Source organism: Cibotium barometz, chromosome 66 (genome assembly GCF_041138505.1).
Source record: "Cibotium barometz isolate CiBa-2024 chromosome 66, ASM4113850v1, whole genome shotgun sequence".
NCBI classification, from domain to species: Eukaryota; Viridiplantae; Streptophyta; class Polypodiopsida; order Cyatheales; family Cibotiaceae; genus Cibotium; species Cibotium barometz.
The window spans coordinates 16234163-16257639 of NC_141111.1; the positions used below are offsets into that span (position 1 = coordinate 16234163).

General features: G+C 38.2%; 1 protein-coding gene across 1 annotated transcript; it reads left to right on the forward strand.

Moving 5' to 3' along the window:
• The first annotated feature begins 21856 nt into the window (after positions 1 to 21856).
• LOC147602815 (putative receptor-like protein kinase At3g17420) lies at positions 21857 to 22360 on the forward strand. Its single transcript, XM_086797753.1, has one exon. It carries the CDS (start codon positions 21857 to 21859, stop codon positions 22358 to 22360), a length of 504 nt encoding a protein of 167 aa, XP_086653879.1.
• Positions 22361 to 23477: the final 1117 nt, after the last annotated feature.

The window sequence follows — 23477 nt, forward strand, 5'->3', positions numbered from 1 at the left end:
GAAATTGATAATAAAAACTCAGAAAAAGCATTTTCATAATGTATTTTCATTCCGTAAGCTTCTTTAATAATAAAGAAATTATTTTTATAGATGGAAGTTCCCTATTTATTTGGTATTCCCGACCTCACCCAATCTCAAGATATGACTACGTTCGCCTTCGATCATCTCATCTCTTCCGCTTCAACTCGAACAAGCCGAGCAAGACTCGCACGCCATTTTGAGGATTTATATTTTCCTAACCTAGCGGAGAGACTACAGCATAAGTGGTTTTGTAGGGCAATATGTCCATGCCTCTTGCGACCGCCGTGCAATGCTGTGGCAGAACCTCTCATTGGCTATGATCCTGTTAAAGCTAAAAATGGTACGTGGCATCATTCTATATCATTCGACGCCTCGGAATTTTAGACTTTCATGCCAAGTCTACAGACTCCTTAGTTGCTTTATTCCTAAATGGAAGATAATAGCTCCCTTGTCAGTAAGTGGACGTTTGTATCAGGGCATGGCTATGGCCCAATATTGTCGTCATATGCATCTCCCGAGGAGATTTTGAATTATGGAGCCGAGCTGCTCTATGTATATATTGCAACTTTTATATAAATATAAAAATATTTTCTTAAGAAAAATTTCCTGTTGTATAAGTGATTGTTTACGGATGATATGATAAAGAAAAATCTGTTATCAGATATATGTCATAGATCTCCAATAAGATCATTATCTTGTTTAAGAAATTGTTTTCTGAACCTCTTAAGTCTTAGGATCTCCTGGATGATATCAAAATAAAAATTTAATAATATATAAATTTTTGGCAGAATCATGAGACGAGGAAACCGTGGCCGTCAGCTAGACCCTGTCTCTGAAGATGACGAGCTGGGCGAGGCTGTGGAGAAATGGGTGGAAGCCATGGAAGAGTATTTTGACGTCACAGGCTACAATGAGCGGAAAAAAATGGCCCTTGCCCGCGGCTGAAAATAGTGAAAATAGCCAGGGTAGCATGGAGGAGCCACTGTGACACCAACCGTTTGGACAAAAATACTCAGTCCTGGAATGATCTAAAAACCTATCTAAGAAAGAGATTTTGTCCTCATGGATTTTTGGAAACCAAAATGAACGAATTCTTAGAGCTAAAGTAGGAGAGCAAAACCATCGAGGAATATCACCAGGCCTTTGCAATTCTACTCAAATATTCACCACCTCTAGATGATGAACAACTCATGGCCAGGTTCATTCGGGGAATGAACAAGCCCTTGGACACACTGGTCAAAAATGCCAAGCCAGTGTCCATGGCTGAAGCAGTAAGAATGGCAAAGGATTTTGCCAAGCCTTTGTATAGTAAAGGTCCCGCCAAAGCTTGCACCCTCTAACTTTAAAAGATTCCAAGCCCAGGGAAGTACTTCAAACTTTCCACCCCCAAAGAGGCAGCAAGGCCCGAATCAGAATCAGGATGCAGGAAGATTCAGAAGTGAAGAAAGAACCTTCCCCCAGAATACTTTCTCAGGAGCCCCACCTCTTTCAAGAAATCAGAGGGATGAGCTCAGAACTTAAAACCGATGTTGTGGATGCCAGGGTTTTGGTCACCAGTTTAAAGACTGCCTGACTCCTGCCATGTCAAGGGGACAGGGAAGTCAAGGATCCCAAATTCAGAGACCAACCCCTTCATACCAATCTAATCAAGGTCCGTCTCGCCCAAGCCAGGGAAACCCCAGAAGAACTCTAGCTCAGCCATCTGCCTCTATCCAGAGTAATCTCAGAACTCCTTCCTAGAACTAGGGGAACTAAAGAGAAAGAGTTCCACCTCAGACTGCAGCAGCCAGAGCAGTCACAATTTTAGATGTAGTAGAAGAGGAAAAAGGGAAGATCTATGCTGCAATTGAAAATCAAGGACCTAACCCCAGCAGTTCTACGTCATCCATACTCCAACAGAGTATCAAGGTAAGCCTTTTAAGCTTTTTATTGATTCAGGCAGTTCTCAATCTTTCATTTCCCCTGGATGCTTGCGTAAGCTAGTCTTAGAATAGAAATCAGGGAAACCTATGCAAGTTGAATTGGCCAGTGGGAAGACTCTTTTCACTCACCATGAGACAGATCTTATCCAGTTCAATCTAGATGGTAATGAAATCGACTGTCAGTTTAAAGTCTTACCTCTGGGAGTTTTTGACGCGATCCTTGGAATGGATTGGCTCCACAAAAATCAAGCTGACATACACTGTCACAATGGAACCATTTCCTTTCATGACCTTCACGGGAACAAAGTTCAAGGAACTGGAGTATTCGGATCCCCAGACCTTCAGTTAGTAAAAGCTTCCAGGTTGTTGAAAGGACTTAGGAAGAAGCAAAAAATTTATGTTGTCAAAATGAACCCAGTAGACTCAAAGCTTAAGGCTAAAGAACCAAAATGGTTAAGTGAATTTGACGATCTATTCCCAACAGAGCTAACTGAAATGCCTCCAATTCGGGAAGTAAATCATGTGATTGAATTGACCCCCCCGGAGCTCAGTCACACAATAGCCCTGCGCACGTACAAAATGCCAGTTCCTGAAGCCATTGAACTCAAGGAACAGCTTAGATAGCTGTTAGAACAAGGGTTTGTAAGACCCAGTGTTTCACCTTGGGGTGCGCCAGTTCTCTTTCAGAAAAAGAAAGATGGAACTCTTAGACTCTGTGTGTGGACTACAGAGGTCTGAATTAGCTGACAGTTAAGAATAAGTATCCTATCCCCAGAATTGATGAGCTTTTGAATAGGCTAAATGGTGCCCAGATCTTCACAAAGATAGATCTCAAATCCGAGTATTACCAGATCAGGATCAATGATCAAGATATACCAAAAACAGCCATCAATACTCGCTATGGGCATTATGAATTTACTGTCATGCCGTTTGGATTGACAAATGCCCCAGCTACATTCAATCGCCTAATGCAGGACATCCTCAGAGAATACTTCGATGATTTTGTTCTAGTTTTCTTTGATGACATTCTCATTTACTCAAGGAATGCAGTTGACCATGAGACTCATGTCCGAAAAGTCCTTCAGATTCTAAGGAAGCACCAACTCTTTGCCAAAAAAAGAAAATGCACTTTCTCTGCTGACCACGTTGAATACTTGGGCTTTCTGGTATCCAAAAATGGAATTTCTCCAGATTCCATGAAAGTCCAAGCAGTTTCATAGATTGGCTTGAACCAAAGATATTGAAAGAAGTCAGAGGACTCTTGGGATTGACTGGTTGGTATAGAATTTCTATACCAAAGTATGCTCTCATAGCTTCCCCCCTACTAACCTTCTCAAAAAGAATACCCCATTTTAGTGGTCTGCCAGGTGTAAGAGTGCTTTTGATAAGCTCAAGACCACCTTGGTAACCAGTCCCGTTCTGAAGCTGCTAGATTTCTCTCTACCTTTGAGGTAGTAACTGATGCCAGTGGTTTTACCCTGGGAGGTGCACTCATGTAGGAAGATCATGTAGTGGCCTATGAATCCTGAAAGCTCAGAACGCATGAGAGGAATTATGGTGTCCACGACCTGGAATTACTTTCAGTAGTCTATGCCTTAAAGTTGTGGAGACATTACCTACTGGGAAAAAGATTCACTTTGATGACAGATCATCAGATCTTAAAGTGGATCTTTACTGAGAAGGACCTCAACATGCGCCAAAGAAGGTGGATGCAGACCCTACAGGAATTTGATTTTAAAATCAAGTATCGCCCAGGCAAAGAAAATGTGGTAGAGCAGATGCCCTCAGCAAAAAAGCCTCCTTGCTTGCAATTACTGTAATATCAAATCCTTTGATTATTGAAGCAAGAGAGAAGATCATGCAGGATAGATTCTTTGGCCCTATTGCTACCCTACTTATGCAGGAAAGCAAAACTCCTCAGGAGTTGAACAGAGCTCAAGGGTACAGCCTGGATGATGGCATTATGTATTATAATCGCAGGCTATGCATCCCCAATGATAAGGGAACCAAGGATCAAATTCTGAATGAAGCCCATGACAGCCTTATAGCAGGACATCCAGGTTTCATCAAAACCTACATGTCTGTTAAAAAAAGCTTCTTTTGGCCTGGTCTAAAAAAGGATGTACTGAATCATGTACGTCAATGTCTAACATGCCAGAAAGTCAAAGCCGAGAGAGTAAAAATGCCTGGGAAGTTACATCCATTGGACATCTCCCAGATGAAGTGGGAATGTATCAGTATGGATTTTATTACTGGATTATCTTCAGTGCAATTAGGTTACAACTCCATTTTCATGGTAGTTGACAGACTAACCAAAGTTGCCCATCTGATCCCAGTAAAAGAAACCTACACTGCAGTGGATGTGGCCAGAGTGTTCCTCAAAGAAATCTTCAGATTTCATGGCCTACCCAGGAGAATAGTAAGTGACTGAGATCCCAAATTTACTTCAAGGTTCTCGACTGCATTTTTCGAAGCAGTGGGAACTTTCTTGGATCTCAGCACAGCTTATCACCTTGAGACCGATGGTCAAACTGAAAGAGTAAACCATGTAATTGAAGATATACTTCGGTCATGCTATGGGAACCCAAGAAGTGGCTAAGCTATCTGCATCTATTCGAGTTCGCCTACAATGCTTCTTATCATCACCGAAGTATCGGGATGAGCCCTTTTTAAGCTCTGTATGGACAAGATTGCTTAACTCCATTAACTTGGTCTGACCCATTGATTAGGGTTGAGATGTCTAGACAGATGCTTGACGACATGGAGCAACAGATGCAGGCAATTCATAAGGATATAAAATCTACCCAGGATAGACAGAAGCAATATGCAGATAAGAAGAGGACAGACAGAGACCAAAAGAAGTTCTTTATCTCTTGGGAAGTACAAGAAGTTATCCCCCAGATATTGTGGGCCATATCTGATCACAAAGAAAGTAGGTGACTTAGCCTACGAGCTTCTTCTGCCTCCTCATCTCAAAGTTCATAATGTATTTCATGTAAGCCTTCTAAAGAAATATGTGCCAAGCCCAAATCATGTACTTGATGATGAAATCCTAACCTCTTCAACCCAAGGACAGATGGAACTCCAACCTGAAGAAATTCTTGATGTTCAAGAAAAGATCCTCAGAAAAAGAATTCTCAGAGAATTATTGGTAAAATAGAAGTTCTATCCTTTTGAAGATGCCAGCTAGGAGAATGAAGTCGATCTGTTTGCGGGATTATCCCCAGTTTGCGAGATGAGGACATCTCACGTTTTTCAAGTGGGAGAGAATGTAAGATTCCTCCCTCGCCTCTCAAGATGTCTAACATCTTCCCCTTTAATCAAATCCCTCTTCAGAAATATAAAAGATCTTGTTTCTACCAATTTTGGCCTAGAGAGAGAAAATGTTCTAGACAGAGAATATTCATATTTTAAATATTTTTGGATAGAAAAATATCTCTTCTTATTAAAATAAGTTTCCCTCAAACAGAAGTTCAAAAAGATTTTCAGAAGGTGCATTAGAAATTAAGTATAATCTGCTCAAGAGGCATTATCTTGCGGGTGAAGATTTTTTCAAAATTTTAAATTAAGGTTCCTATGGACCAATAAGATTCATCCAAATGTAGGGAGGAGATAAATGAAGAAATAAAATAAAAATCTCCCAAAAATGAGTAAATACTCATATAAGATGAAGAGTTGACTAAGGACAAGGTTAATAGTTAAAATAGAGAGATATTTAGGTGAAATGATGCATTTTTAACACCTCTGCATGGGGGAATTCTCCTCATGAAGGAGGCGTCTATTTCACATGCTTGAATGAGTTTTAAACTCCCAAATAATGGGATATTTTTATCTCTCCTCTCTCCTATTTCAACTAGATCCAAAAAGTGAGTAAAACTGACTAAAAATGGTCAAAAATTGACCAAACTGATCTAGAAAATTCTAGAATCAGTTGGCTTGGTTAGAAGCTCACTTTTTCCTATAAATAGAAGCCCTCCCCTTTGTGTTACCCTGTCTCTCCCAAGTGCCAAAAACAATGAATTGTATTCATAATTCATTAGGTTTTGACCTTCCTTCTTCTAGAAGATTGGTGGCCACTCTTGTCTCAAAAAAGAGTTGAACCCTCAAACCATCAAGCCAAAGGAAAGCTCTCAAATTCATTAGTAAGTTGGTGATTCTTCTCTTTTCCATTTATTTTATGGTTTTTATGGTTTTTATGGTTTTTTATGCTTTTTGTCTTCTCTACATTGCAAATGATGTTATGCCTCATTGCAAAAGGCATTCCCCTCTCTTCTCTAGTAAATCCAACCATTCTCTATCCTAGGTGAATGACTAATGATTAAAGTCAAGTTTTTTATAATGTTTATCTTAAATAAGTAGAAAAATGTTTACTTTAGAATAATCTCAATACTCTTGGTGCACTTTTAATTAATTTTCGAGACTTAAAAATTGAAAAATGGTCAGCCATACAAAGGAGGTTATGGCAAAAATTTTGGAAATTAGTGAAATAAATTTCATCTTTTATTATTCTGAAAGAGTAATCCTTATGGTTTCTATATTCTAAAGTATCATTTTCATGCATAGAAGATGCATTTTGATTATTTGTATAAAAGAAAATTAGTATTATTATAAAAGTATTACTTTTATCATATTTGATTTTTATGCATAAAAAATTATTTTTTTATTATAAAAGTGTTACTTTTATCATATTTAATTTTCATACATAGAAGTATGCATAAAAGATTATTTTTTAATTATAAAAGTGTTACTTTTATCATATTTGATTTTGATACATAGAAGTATGCATAAAAGATTAATTTTTATTATAAAAGTGTTACTTTTATCATATTTGATTTTTATGCATAAAAGTATGCATAAAAGATTAATTTTTATTTTAAAAGTGTTACTTTTATCATATTTGATTTTTATGCATAAAAGTATGCATAAAAGATTATTTTTTTATTATAAAAGTGTTACTTCTATCATAATTGATTTTCATGCGTAGAAGTATGCATAAAAGATTATTTTTTTAATTATAAAAGTGTTACTTTTATCATATTTGATTTTCATGCATAGAAGTATGCATAAAAGATTATTTTTTTATTATAAAAGTGTTACTTTTATCATATTTGATTTTTATGCATAAAGATATTTTTTTATATTAAAAGTGTGATTTTCATCATAAATGGTTTTACGCATTTCTTGTGTGAGATCCCTATTCCCACCGAGCAATAGTTTCAGGGTGCTAGCAGCGGAAGTAGTACTTCTCGTGCGGGACAGGGGTCCCACATTCGGGGCCTCGCCCACGGATATCCGGATAAGAGACTAATCCGTCGGTTGTTCCAAAACCGAACCCGGAAAAACTTCCTTTACCGGAAAGCACCGGCAATTCCACCAGGATAACTTTTTACTCTAACGTAGTCAAGATCATTTCTGATCGAGCTGATCCAATTGCATCTATAAGATACTTGGTCAGATCAAGGAAGAAACTTGCACTTGGATCATTGGGATCAACGCTTTTTTCCCCATTCAAGAGGCACAGCCGTTGATTCCTATCCATAGAACAATTTCTGTCCGGGATTTATGTTATCTATCGTAATAACAGAATTTTTGAGTCTCGATTTACGGATCCATCAGTCCAGCCTAACCCCATCCGATCCCATGGGTTAGCCAACCGCCCAACCACTGTAGTGATGGGATCCAATTTGAAATTTGGTTAGGTTTTTGTCCCGGGTACCAAGGAAAAGAGTTCCAAGGCCCCCTAGCCGGAAGTTCATGCAAACATAAAACTAGCCACACCACTTACACACCCAATATGAAATTGCCTTTTCTTAGCATCAGCTAACTTTAAGACAATCCTTTAATGAAACCATAGTACCACTGATCACAATCTTCCAATTTATCCGGTTGATTCATAATTTCACATCATTCCTTCATCAGAGTATCTATGGCATCATTGGCAACTAGAACGCTCACCACCTGTCCACACAGGGGCCGTTTCCTAGTTCCTAGCCCATAATACTCGGCAATATAATCACTTATCAAGATGGACTCTCATTGAAGATCAGCAAGATCAACCAACAGATCCATATAAAGAGCCATGGACTCATCCGTTGAGGACCAGCAAGGTCAGTCAACCAGATCTATGCCCGGTTTCAGAAAACAACTCTTACTCCTTGTTCCAATATCTTCCACGACGCACGTGTGGGTATCTTCGGCGACCCAGAGCCCGAGCACCGTATGGTCAGCACTCTCTAGGATCCTTCGCAGGTGACCTAGCGCTTCACTCATAGGCCGCTTCCTTGGTCCCTCATCCACCGTACCGGAAGCTCACCATTTAAATCGAACCGAGGCTGGTCAAGACCTCGGTCGACCTTGCTACGCGAGACGTCCTCCATTGACTCTCCGTCTCAGCAGTTGCAACTTTAACAGTTAGGTCTTCATGACCTTAATCCATAAGACGGTCAAAATGCTTCCCCAGCATTCTTGACATAAAACAGTCATTTACAAACAGTCACAAAATACAGTTTCTAAATCGAACTCTCGTCTTTCCACATTATCCCTCCTTAGTCCACATTACTTATTCCACATTCCATTCAATGTGTACTCATTCTCATCCATTTCCTCATATCGACGACACATTAATTCACATACACATTCACCTTCACATCCATACATCCACATTTACATGTATACATCCATTTTCACATCCTCATTTATACATCCACATCCCATATCCACATTCATACATACACATCCATATCCACATCCAACATCCACATCCACATCCACATTCACATTCACATCCACATTCACATCCTCATTTATACATCCACATCCACATCCACATTCACATCCATACATCCACATCTACATGCATACCTCCATTTTCACATCTTCATTTATACATCCACATCCCTTATCTACATTCATACATACACATCCATATCCACATCCATACATCCACATCCACATCCACATTCATATTCACATCCATATATCCACATCTACATGCATACATCCATTATCACGTCCTCATTCATACATCCACATCCACATCCACATACATACATACATCCACATCCACATTCTCATTCACATCTATACATCCACATCTACATCCACATACATACATACATCCACATCCACATTTCCATTCACATCTATACATCCACATTCATATACATCCACATCCACATTTCCATTCACATCTATACATCCACATCTACATCCACATACATACATACATCCATATCCACATTCCCATTCACATCTATACATCCACATCTACATCCACATTCACATCCACATTCCCATTCACATCTATACATCCACATCTACATCTATATCCACATTCACATCTATGCATATACATCTTCATGCATACATCCATTTTCACGTTCATATATCCATTTTCACATTCATACATCCATACTCCCATCTCCACATCCACACATCCACATACATACATCCATTTCCACATTCCCATTCATGTAACCCCATATGCCTTCACATCTAATCTTTTACATCACATCCATTCTCGTCCTATCACAACCCATATGCATCTTATCCTATCACATACACTTCTTACCTCATCCCATACACATCTTATCACATCTTAATTCATCTTATCACCTCTTATCATCTCTTATACACCTCTTATCACATCCTATCACATCTCATATCTATTTATAGAATACAAGAGAACTCTTATATTTGATATAAGATTTCTTTACACATTTACTTATGCATAAATTCCATTTAAGGAGATTAATACTTCCGAAGAAAAATCAATCTTTTATGCATCTTCCTATGCATAAATTCATTTTAAATGAAAATGACACTTTTGAATTAAAATTCAATCTTTTATGCATCTTCCTATGCATAAATTCAATTTAGATGAGAATGACACTTTTGAATTAAAAATCATTTTTTTAAAATGCATCTTCTTATGCATAAAGTCAATTTGGTAGGAATTACACTTTTAGAATAAAAGAATTTCTCTTATGCATCTAAGTTATGCATAAAATCCATTTATGATGAAAATCACACTTTTAGTATAAAAAGAATATCTTTTATGCATACCTCCATGCATGAAATCCAATTATGATAAAAGTTACACTTTTATAATAAAATAATCAACTTTTATGCATACCTCTATGCATGAAATTCAATTGTGACAAAAGTAACACTTTTTACATTAAAATAATCATCTTTTATCCATACCTCTATACATGAAATCCAATATGATAAAAGTATCACTTTTGATATTAAAAAAAATTATCCTTTATGCATACTTCTATGCATGCAAATTAAAAATGATAAAAGTAACACTTTTGATATAAAAATTTTCCTTTATGCATACTTCTATGCATGAAAATTAAAAATGGTAAAAGTAACACTTTTAATATAAAAAATTATCTTTTATGCATACTTCTATGCATGAAAATTAAAAATGATAAAAGTAACACTTTTGATATAAAAAATTTTCCTTTATGCATACTTCTATGCATGAAAATTAAAAATGATAAAAGTAATACTTTTGATATAAAAATTTTCCTTTATGCATACTTCTATGCATGAAAATTAAAAATGATAAAAGTAATACTTTTGATATAAAAATTTTCCTTTATGCATACTTCTATGCATGAAAATTAAAAATGATAAAAATAACACTTTTGATATAAAAATTTATCCATTATGCATAATATTAAAATTCAATTTCTCCATGATTGTAATGAAATTCTTTCAATTAATCTAGGATGATAATTCCTAGAATATGGTAGGAAGTCCTCTTTTTATGCTTTGAATGAGATTATTTTATGCATAATTTTTATAAAAATTTTGCCATAGCTCCGCTGCTATGAGTGATAAATCTCAATTTTTCTAAGGGATAATGCTTATCATTAAGAAAATAATTAAAATAATCTCTAATTGGATTATCAATCCATAATGGATTGAATCATTAATATACATAAACTAAAAGCATAGAAAAAAGCCATTAATTTGGCCTCAAGCATAGCTTAATCTTGGGTTAAGGAAAAGCTTTATGAAAAGCTTGATTTGGATTGAGAACGGTTCATGAGTATGACCATTTCTTGAGTGAGAGAGAGAATTTACATAAAAATCATTAGAATTTAAACATAAATGAAAATTAACTTCAATAGCATTATGTAACTCTTCACTACTATTCAAACTTCAATAGCATTAAAAAAAAACCATACCAATTAAACTTCTCAAGCTTGAGAGGGGTTGAGAAGAGAGAAACATTGAGAAATTATAGAAAGATCAATATTCACTAATTACCTTACAACTTGCTTGATTCTTTGTTCACGGTAGAGGCCCCCAACCAATCAATTGGTTAAGTATGTTGATGGAGCCACTAATGGGGATTGAAGAAAGAGGGAAGCTCCAAAAACTAGTGAATTATTAAATGAATTCACAGTTCTTGGCTTAGGTGGAGTAGAGTAACGATGCATAAACACTATATATTTTTCAACAAGGGGGAGGCTTCTATTTATAGGAAAAATTGAGCTCCTAACCAAACAAACTGATTCTAGAATTTTCTAAATCAGTTTGGTCAATATTTGACCATTTTTAGATCAGTTAAGCTAACTTTTTGGAACTAGACTTGAATGAGGAGAGAGGAGAGATGAAATATCTCAATTTTTATGAGTTTAAAACTCATTCAAGCATGTGAAATATGCACCTCCTTTAAAGAACTCCCCTTCCTTACATATGTCATATTTTTAATATTGCTCATAGTTTTTTACTAATAAACCTTGTACATTTTCAACTCTTCATCTTATGTGAAATATGCACCTCCTTTAAAGAACTCCCCTTCCTTACATATGTCATACTTTTAATATTGCTCATAACTTTTTACTAATAAACCTTGTACATTTTCAACTCTTCATCTTATGTGAAATATGCACCTCCTTTAAAGAACTCCTCTTCCTTACATATGTCATACTTTTAATATTGCTCATAACTTTTTTCTAATAAACCTTGTACATTTTCAACTCTTCATCTTATGTGAGCATTTACTCATTTTTGGGTATTTTCTTTTTACAAGTTGGATTTATCTCCTCCCTACACATGGATTGATGCTATTGGTCCATAGGAACCTTAATTGGACCATAGTCTAAAGATTTCTGAAAATCTAGACCCTTAGGCTAAGGTTCTTTATAGCTATTTTCAATTAATTCCAATTGCACATTGGAAAATTCTTTTTGAATTTCTGTTTCAGGGGAACTCATCTGAATTAGAAGAGATATTTTTCTATCCAAAAATATTCAAAATCTGAATATTCTCTCTCTAGAATATTTTTCTCTCTCTAGGCTAAAACAGATAGAAACAAGGTCTTTATATTTCTGAAGAGGGATTGATTACAGGGAAAGATACTAGACATCAAAAAGGGGGTGGGGGAGGAATCTTACATTCTACCCCACTTAAAAAAATGCGAGATGTCCTCATCTCGCAAACTGGGATAATTTCGCAAGATGCACGAATATGAGACTTAGAGAAAAATTTTAATCAAGATTAACCACCAAGATAAGTCTTAAAGAGAGCAAGATTCAAAATACGAACAAGATTTAAACTTTATTCATTCTCGGAACTTATACAGTAAAGATAGAGGAACTCTTTACACTTCCATAAGCCCGTCCATCATATGGTCACAAAAGCAGTCCTCACAAGCTGCACAAGTATAAGGTAACTCATCTATGGGAATGATTCTGTGGGTTATTGCTGCGCCTATCTCAGTGGTATGAGGTGTTCTAAGAAAAGGACCTCTGAGAGGTAAGCCAAAAACGGGGTAAAGGCATATCTTCTCATGAGGAAGAAAACACGCCAGTAAGAAGACCCGCTCAGAAAATTCAGGATGCCTTGATCTCATGACGCAGTAGTATCGGGGACCCAAACCCAAAGCTTCAATAACCATGGCTAAGCGGACATTGTTACGAAAATGTTGCTGACCCCAGGGTGTTACCCTAGTTATGTCTTGATAGGTCCGCCATTTGGTCTGCGCTACAGAAGTTCCTAGGTGAGGAAAAAGTGAGCGCTCATACTGTTCTATAAAATCCTTCTTCACAGACTCACTTGCGTCTTGAAGGTGAGGAATCATTATGGATAAAACTAGTTCTTGTTGCCAAGCCATGAAGGAGATTAAGAAAGAAAGGAGATCGATGGGAGTAAGATTACTGTGAACGACAAGTAAAAGTTACGACTTATATAAAGGAAGGAGCTAGCGTAACTTAGAAGCCAACGGTAACTTGCCACTGAAGTTTTACCGTCTTTCCATGATTTGGGTTTGGCACATTTTTCTATAGAAGGCATTCAGAACTTTGAGATGAGGAGATAAAAGAAGTTCGTAAGCTAAATCACCTACTTCCTTTGGTCCACAATATCTGGGAGATAACTTCTTATACTTCCCAAGAGATAAAGAACTTCTTTTGGGCCGTACTCGAGACCAAAACCTTGATATCCAAAACATCGATTCTCACTTCTGAACTCGTTGTTCTGAATCCTTAAAACAGGTGGGACTCTTGAGAAGTATTCAGGAAAAAGGTTCTTCCTTTTTTAAACAGAATCTTTCTTTTATTTTAGAGAGAGAATAATTATAAGATCAGAAAGGGAGATTCTTACTCCTGTATACCTCTAAGGCTGGGGGAGGAATCTTACATTCTACCCCACTTAAAAGGTGCGAGATGTCCTCATCTCATAAAGTAGAGGACAACTCTTTTTCTTAAGATCCAATTTTATTCTGGGGTTCCTTATATTCTGGTCAACCCAACAGAATACTGGGATAAATATCCCTTAGAACTCATCATTAAATAACAATTCATTCAGATCATATCATTCATATCTTTAACATGATAAAGGTCCATTAGACCGAAAAATTTCCTTCTGAGCATTCCTCCACGGGAATTTCAGTCAAGTAAGTTCTCAATTTGTCATCCCTTAACTTGATCTAACGGTCAAGTGTTAACAGTAGCAATTTGACAGCACAATCCACTAATCTCATAGTGATTTGCTGAATCATTTTCATCATTTATCATTACAGGGACTCGTCCCAATCATCCACCTTGTGGTTTTGCTCAGCTTATTACATTTCAATCCATTTTCAGGGATCATCATTTTTCAATCAGAATCCAAATCAATTCATCGGTTTCCAAACAGAACTAAAAATCATATCAACCACATTCGAAATCATCATCTGGATAGCATTAACGCTTATAATTTCAAGTCTTAGATTTACTCGTATATACTGTCAGTAAAGAGCTGCAGTTATACTCTCGGTATATACGGTAGTCACGGCCCTTGGAATTATAAGGTAAATACCATCATGTCTAGGCCTCAAGCAAGTCAGGGATTCTATATAATTGCGGTACTTCCATCTGAAGACCCAATTACCAATTTACGAATTTCAGTTTGAATATCAAATTGTATGAATTATATCACACAATTACAACCTTTTTTTGTGCTTCTTGATAAATTTTTGACATATTTGGTTTCTCAGTTGATCTTTATTAGTCAAATGCTCTGATACCAACTGTGAGATCCCTGTTCCCACCGAGCAATAGTTTCAGGGTGCTAGCAGCGGAAGTAGCACTTCTCGTGCGGGACAGGGGTCCCACATTCGGGGCCTCGCCCACGGATATCCGGATAAGAGACTAATCCGTCGGTTGTTCCAAAACCGAACCCGGAAAAACTTCCTTTACCGGAAAGCACGGGCGATTCCACCAGGATAACTTTTTACTCTAACGTAGTCAAGATCATTTCTGATCGAGCTGATCCAATTGCATCTATAAGATACTTGGTCAGATCAAGGAAGAAACTTGCACTTGGATCATTGGGATCAACGCTTTTTTCCCCATTCAAGAGGCACAGCCGTTGATTCCTATCCATAGAACAATTTCTGTCCGGGATTTACTTTATCTATCGTAATAACAGAATTTTTGAGTCTCGATTTACGGATCCATCAGTCCAGCCTAACCCCATCCGATCCCATGGGTTAGCCAACCGCCCAACCACTGTAGTGATGGGATCCAATTTGAAATTTGGTTAGGTTTTTGTCCCGGGTACCAAGGAAAAGAGTTCCAAGGCCCCCTAGCCGGAAGTTCATGCAAACATAAAACTAGCCACACCACTTACACACCCAATATGAAATTGCCTTTTCTTAGCATCAGCTAACTTTAAGACAATCCTTTAATGAAACCATAGTACCACTGATCACAATCTTCCAATTTATCCGGTTGATTCATAATTTCACATCATTCCTTCATCAGAGTATCTATGGCATCATTGGCAACTAGAACGCTCACCACCTGTCCACACAGGGGCCGTTTCCTAGTTCCTAGCCCATAATACTCGGCAATATAATCACTTATCAAGATGGACTCTCATTGAAGATCAGCAAGATCAACCAACAGATCCATATAAAGAGCCATGGACTCATCCATTTTGAGGACCAGCAAGGTCAGTCAACCAGATCTATGCCCGGTTTCAGAAAACAACTCTTACTCCTTGTTCCAATATCTTCCACGACGCACGTGTGGGTATCTTCGGCGACCCAGAGCCCGAGCACCGTATGGTCAGCACCCTCTAGGATCCTTCGCAGGTGACCTAGCGCTTCACTCATAGGCCGCTTCCTTGGTCCCTCATCCACCGTACCGGAAGCTCACCATTTAAATCGAACCGAGGCTGGTCAAGACCTCGGTCGACCTTGCTACGCGAGACGTCCTCCATTGACTCTCCGTCCAGCAGTTGCAACTTTAACAGTTAGGTCTTCATGACCTCAGATGATCAAATTATATCAGTGATAGTTTCCTTCTATCTGGTTTATTCAGGTGGAGGATAGTTTAGATTTTGATCTCGTTAGAAAAATTCGTTAAGAAAAATCAAAAAGGTGGAATCATCCCCGCTTTTCGGGCATGGGAAATTTTCCCGGTTTCGGTTTTTGGAGTGACCACCAGCCTAGTCTCGTGCCCGGACATTCGTGGGCGAGGCCCCGAGTGAGAAACCCTGCCCCGCGCATGAGGGGGCTGCTTCCGCTGTCAGCTACTACCGGGAATCGGCGGGTGCGCGGAGGGGGCAGAGGGATCTCACATAAAAGAAGCAAGAAATCACAAAACCATAGAATAGAATTAGAAGAAAGTAGAATTTCTAACTTAAATGGAGTTTTGTGAGCTATCCTTTGGCTTGAGGGCTTGAGGGTTCTATAGACTCTTGCTTGGATCAAGAGTGGCCACCAATTCTTTATAGAGGAAATAGTAAAAAACAAGTGAATTATTAATGAATTCAATGTTTTTGACTCTGGGGAGGAGTAGAGTAACAGTGCATAAACAGTATTAAGCTTTTACGAAGGGGGAGGCTTTTATTTATAGGAAAAAGTGAGCCTCTAACCAAGAAAACTGATTCTAGAATTTTCGAGATTAGTTTGGTAACTTTTTGACCATTTTTAGGTCAGTTTAGCTTACTTTTTGGTTCTAGTTGAAAGAGGAGAGGGGAGAGATGAAATATCTCATTATTTGTGAGTTTAAAACTCATCCACGCATGTGAAATAGGCACCTCCTTCATGAGGAAAATTCCCCCACACTGAGGTGTCAAAAATGCATCATTTCCTCTAAATATCTCTTCTTTTTTAACTAATAACCTTGTCCCCTTAGTCAACTCTTCATCTTATGTGAGTATTTACTTATTTTTAGGGGGATTTCCTTTATTTCTTCAATTTATATCCTCCCTACATTTGGATTAATCTAATTGGCCCCTCAGGACCTTAATCTAAAATTTTCAGAAAATCTAGACCCTTAGGCTAAGGCCTTTTGAACAGATTATAATTTATTTCTAATGCACCTTCTGAAATCCTTTTTGAACTTCTATTTCAGGGGAATTTATTTTCATAAGAAGAGATATTTTTCCATCAAAAAATATCAAAAAATTGAATAATCTCTCTCTAGAATATTTTCTCTCTCTAAGCCAAAATAGGTAGAAACAAGATATGTTAATATTCTGACAAGGGGAATGATTACAGGGGGAGAGATTGGACATATTGAGGGGCTGGGGGAGGAATCTTACACTTCCTTGGCCCACATAAGAAGATGGGCAATCCTTGAGCTTGTGCCCAAACCGTTGACATCCGAAGCATCTGTTCTCGCTTCGAAGCGCTTCCCTTTGCATTATCTTGAGAGAGCCAAAGTTCCTAAGAAAGTACTTCGAGGAAAAGTTATTCCTTCATTCTTGAAGCTTCTTGTCTCCAGATTCAGGTTGGGACCTTGGTGTCTCTTTGGAGGCGAAAGGTTGGAAGAACTTCCCGGTGTCTGGAATCTTTTGACGGATGAGGGAGCTGGCTTTGGCGGGACTTTTATGATGAAAGCTTTGGTGAAGTCCTTCGCCATTCTGACAGCTTCTGCTATGGATACTAGCTTGGCATTTTGACCAGTATGTCTAAGGGGTCGTTTTCATTTCCCAAATGAGCCTGGACATAAATTGCTCTTCGTCTAGGGGTGGTAAATACTTGAGTAGAAGAGCAAATGCCTGGTGATATTCTTCGATGGTTTTGCTCCCCTGATTTAGCTCTAAGAATTCATTCATTTTGGTTTCTAAAAACCCAGGGGGGGACAAAATCTTCTCCTCAAATAGGTTTTAAGATCGTTCTAGGACTGGGTATTTCTATCCAGATGGTTGGTGTCACAATAGTTCCTTCGTGCCACCCTGACTGTTTCCACAATTTTTAGCCTAGCCAGAGCTATTTTGCTCCGCTCATTGTAGCCTGTGACATCAAAATACTCTTCCATAACTTCCACCCATTTCTCCACAGCCTCGCCCTGCAGGTTCTCCCCTTCACCTTTGAAGGGTCCTAGCTGAGATTTATTGTGAAGAGCATTGCGAACGTAGCAGTCAAGCTCTTCTTCTCAGAGAGAGGGTCTAGCTGACGCCCACGGTTTTCTTGCCTCATGATTTTGTAAAAAATGATATATTATTAAATTTTTATTTGGATATCAACTGCGAGATCCTAAGACTTAAGAGGTTAGAAAAATAATTTCTTAAACAAGATAAATGATCTTATTGGAGATCTATGACATATGTCCGGTAACAGACTTTGCTTTATCAGTTCGTCCATAAACAATCACTTATACAACAAGGAATTTTTCCACAAAACATTGCAATATGTACATAGAGCTGCTCGGCTCCAGAAGTCAAAATCTCCCTGGGAGATGCATAAGACGGCGGTAGAGTGGGCTATAGCCATTCCCTGATACAAAGGTTTCCTTATTGCCAAGGGAGCTACTATCTTCTCCTTTTAGGAATAAAGAGACTAAGGAGTCTGTAGATTTGGCATGAAAGTCTGAAATTTTGAGGCATTGAGTGATATAAAATAACACCGTGTATCACTTTCGGCTTCATCACAATCATGGTCAGTGCCTCAGCATCGCACGGTGGTCGCAAGAGGCTGTTGCAACTTTATCACTTAGGTCTCTAATGACCTCATTCACAAGATGGTCAAAAATACTTCCCCAGCATTCATCTCTCCTCTCTCCTAATTCAAGTCTAGTTCCAAAAAGTAAGCTAAACTGACCAAAAAATGGTCAAAAATTGAGCAAATTGATCTGGAAAAAATTGAGCAAACTAATCTAGAAAATTCTAGAATCAGTTTGCTTGGTTAGAAGCTCACTTTTCCCTATGAATAGAACCCTCCCCCTTTGTAGAAGCTTAATAGTGTTTTATACACTGTTACTCTACTCCACCCTAGAGCCCAAAACAGTGAATTTATTGATAATTCATTAGTTTTTGACCTTTCCCTCTTCAAAAGAATTAGTGGCCCCTCTTGTTGCAAACAAGAGTAGATCCCTCGAACCATCAAGCCAAAGGAAAGCTCACAAAAATTCAAGTAAGCTAGAAATCCTACTTTTTCTTTATTCCTTTTAATGGTTTTCTAATTTTTGTTTTCTTTAAAATGAAAAAATGATGTTATGCCTTGTTGGAAAGGCTTTCCCCCTCTCTTCATTCTTAAATTCAGCCTTTCTTTATCCTAGATAAGTAATTAAATTATTAGAATTAAACTTTTCATATTGTTTCTCTTTTAAAAGTGGAATTTGATTAGTTTAGAATGCTTTAAACCATTCGGGATAATTTTTAAGTAACTTGAGGATAGAAAAAATTGAAAAATGGTCAGCCATACAAAGGTTGTTCTGGCAAAGTTTTCTTAAATTTTGTGAGAAAAGTTTTATCTTTTATTATTCAAAAAGAGTAATCCCCACTATTTGTGTACTCTAAAAGTGTTATTTTCATTCTAGGCATAGAAAAATGCATAATAGAAATATTTTTTATTGTAAAAGTGTTATTCTCATTAAAATTTAAATTCTATGCATAGAAAGATGCATATTGGTCATGTTTTTATTATAAAAGAGTGATTTTCATTAGATTTAAATTCTATGCATAGAAAGATGCATATTGGATATTTTTTATTATTATAAAAGTGTGATTTTCATTAGAGTTAAATTCTATGCATAGAAAGATGTATATTGGAAATAAATTTTTTTAATATAAAAGTGTTACTTTCACCAATATTGATTTTTATGTATAAAATGATGCATAAAAGGAATTTTTTTAAATATGGTGTTACTTTCATCAAAATTGATTTTTATGTACAAATAGATGCATAAAAGAATTTTTTTATTATAAAAGTGTTACTTTCATCAATATTGATTTTCATGCATAAAATGATGCATAAAAGAATTTCTCTTTATTATAAAAGTGTTACTTTCATCAAAATTGATTTTTATGTATAAATAGATGCATAAAAGAAAATTTTTTATTATAAAAGTATTACTTTCATCAAAATTGATTTTTATGCATAAATAGATGCATAAAATTCCCAAGCATCTTTGATCCACAAAGTCCACGATCTTCGAAAGTGGTCCAAATCCAGCTCGGAAGAGGGAGTGGAACCTCCCCCGAATAATTTTTTATTAAAGTGTTACTTTCATCAAAATTGATTTTTATGCATAAATAGATGCATAAAAGAAGTTTTTTTTATTATAAAAGTGTTGCTTTCATCAAAATTGATTTTTATGCATAAATAGATGCATAAAAGAGTTTTTTATTATTATAAAAGTGTTACTTTCATCAAAATTAATTTTTATGCATAAAAGATTTTTTTAATTATAAAAGTGTTACTTTCATCAAAATTGATTTTTATGCATAAATAGATGCATAAAAGGATTTTCTTTTATATAAAAGTGTTATTTCCATAGAAGTTGGATTTTATGCATAAATAGATGCATACAGAATTTTTATATCAAAATAAGAGTTCTCTTTAATCCTATGTTTAAATCCCATGAATATTGTAAATGAATAAGTAAATACTTTGTGAGAGACAATTCTACCGTTTCATATTCTCTAGGATGGTAATGAGAAAACTTAGAAAAACTATCGGAGTCGGAATTTTAGATAAATGATTAATTTCAGAAAGTCTCGGGATATGGATTTAAGATATACTCATTGTATTCAAAAGAAAATCAAAACTGAAAACTTGCATAGAAACCCTATTTTCTTAAAGGACTGTCTTACCCCAGAATGCTGGAGGGAGCATTTGGTATATGTGTTTTTCTAAGGGAAGTTTGGTTGCACTAGCTGGCGGGGAGTGCTCAAAGGATGGCTCACGCGGCAAAAACCTGCCTAGGTCTTGACCAGCCTGGGTATGGTGAAAAATGGTGTGCTTCCGGTACGATGGGCGAGGGCCGAGGAAGCGGTCCCTCTGAGTGAAGTGCCAAGGCACCTAAGGAGGATCCTGGAGGGTTCTGGCCAGGCGATGCACGGACTCGCGGTGCTTAGGACACCCATGTATATATTGTGGAAGATATATATATGTATGATGACAAGAAAATTATGGTCATCTGTTACTGGATCTCGTTGCTGACCTGCTGGTCTCAACAGAGAGTCCAAAGTGATACTGTTTCGTGAGAAGCAAGGATTGAATGGAAAATTTGAGTTATGACATCTGTAACCAATAATTGTTTATCTCATTGTTTTTAAAAGTTAAAGTTTAAAGAGGAGTGTGTGCATATCAGTATTCTAAAGCAAAAGTTAAGAAAGGCATTCAATTATGGGTGGGTGAGTACTTGTCTCGTTTTACTAACACTACAAGAATGGTCTATACATAGCGACCCTCATATAAATATGAAGAAAATAGCGGGGGTCTCTTTTGTGGATGCTTATGCGACGTTTAAATTGCAGTTGTGTATGCCACCATTGTAGCGACCCTTGCAAACTGGAAATGAGTGGTTTATGCGTCGGACTTGCGATGCATAAGCCACCTTTTGTTTTTGGGTCGTTTATGCATCGCGAATTTTTAAAAAAACTAAAATGTGAATACTCGACTCCTTCCCCTCTGTGTACTCCTCGCGCCTCGACTCCTTCCCCTAGGTGAAAGCCAGCACTATTGAAGAGTGCCAAGAGCTTTGCGGCAAGGACTGCAACTGCGGAGCTTTCCTCTACAGCAAGGGCTCAGCACGCAAGTGCTTTTTGTCCTACCGCCCCGCGTTATCGCTCTTGCAAACTAGCAGCTCGGATGACCTTGCTTTTATCAAAGTGAGCGCATCATCATCGCCCAGCTTCAATAGTAGCACGGAGCCTCGACCTCACCGCCCGCGCTCTGTGGGGCTGTGCCAACCATCGTCGCCCTCGCAAGCTTCCTCTTCGCCGCCTCCCTGTGCTCTCTCGCCACCTGGTATTACAGAAGAACTAGGCGCAGATCTACAGAAGACGCCGACCTCGAGAGAAAAGCCTTCCTCGATGAGCCTACGGGCCTTCCGCCCTTCCTTCGCTACAAAGAAGTCGAAGCTGCTACCTCAAACTTCAGAAGAACTAGGCCCGCAGGTCCCCTCGGTCCCCTTTATGAAGGCATTCTCGCAGGTGGCGTTAGCGTCGTCATGACGAGATTGACTCTCATAAACCAGGATTTGAAGAATGTAAGAATTGCAGTGGCGGCAATCGGAAGAATGGCTCACCCGAACTTGGCGAGGCTATGCGGCTATTCCATAGAGGGGGCTAACTTGGTGCTTGTTTACGAGTTTCCACCCAATGGGTGGCTAGATTTGGCGGCATTGAACTGGCAGCAACGCATGGAGGTGGCGACTGGAGTGGCGAGGGCGCTGGCAGCGCTGAACGAGGCCACGATGGTGCACGGGCTGCTAGACACGGAGGCGATATTTGTAGCGGAAGGAGGCGTGGCGAAGTTAGGCGGCTTAGGGATTTGGGATATGGTCGCCATCGAATTGGCGGTGCCACCGGCATTGGTAATGGTAAAAGCAGAGGAGGCGGCGCAGTCCGCTACTGAGAAGGGCGACGTGTACAAGTTTGGGCTGGTGCTGACAGGGCTCATGATTGGAAGGCATGTTACCGCCCCCGAAGGTGGCGCAGAACTGGCGGCGTAGGTGGCAGGAGGCGCTTGCTGACGGGCGTGAACATCAAGTGCTGGACCAAAGAGTCGCAGCCAGCGGTAGCGGCGACGGCGTTCCAAGGCTGGCAACAGTGGCGGCGCTCTGTCTCCACCCGTCCCACTTGGACCGCCCCGCCATAAGCACGGTGGTCCGCCTCCTCGATGGCACGCTTAGCCTGCCCCTCATTTAATGTACATCTCTCTTCTGAACTTCAAGTATTCAATCCAGTGTTTTGATGTTCAATATATTGAAGTCGAAATTCTAGGATACTACGTTTTTACAAAGAATGCTCCACAATTTATACATTTTTACTCTACTATAAAATAGTGTTCTCATAGGCTTTTTGCATTTGATTGTTTTTCAAATGTAGAGAGAGAGAGAGAGAGAGAGAGAGAGAGAGAGAGAGAGAGAGATTGATTTAGCTTTTTTAAGGTCCATGGGAAGCCAAAATATGGCATACACTTTGTAGGTTTCCTTCGTCACATCAGTGATCTATAGGCATAGCCATCTTCGTTGCATTCATAGTGGGCATTGAGAGTATCTAAAGGTAGTTAGGATATTTGCATTTTGTGTCAAAGATTCATTATTTGCAGGCTGAAATGGTAGGTAGTGATGTATTTGCCTTTGTGGTACTATATGATTAAAGTCCTATATAATGTGTTACATATTGGTTGCCAAAGGGCTTTGCCATTGCTAGGATTTGTTGATGAATAGTTGTACATTTCATGGCTGAATTGATGGCAAGAGCAGTGTGGTATCCGGTACTCTAAAGCCATGGGCTTTGCAGGTTAGATAGATATCAGAGATTAACATATAATGCTCATTCAATTATTACCACATGTGTTTTGAGTAACGACATGCCTAATTTGATCACTTGAATTTTGGCAATTTGTGGCGCCTTAAAAGGTAAGAGATGGTGTCAAAGTTGCCAAATCTTGAGGTCCATGTCAAAGATGTATGTGAGGGGTGCATTTTGGGAAAGATGCAATGAGCATCATTGTTAAAAGATGAATTGATAAGTCCTGATTGTTCGCAAAATTACAACATATACATAGTGATGTGTGTGGTCCTATGAGGACAACCATCAATTAGGGGTATCTCTATTTTGTGA

What these genes read in the sequence shown, in the direction of transcription:
- LOC147602815 (XM_086797753.1), top strand. Translation starts at nt 21,857, where the DNA reads ATGACGAGATTGACTCTCATAAACCAGGATTTGAAGAATGTAAGAATT.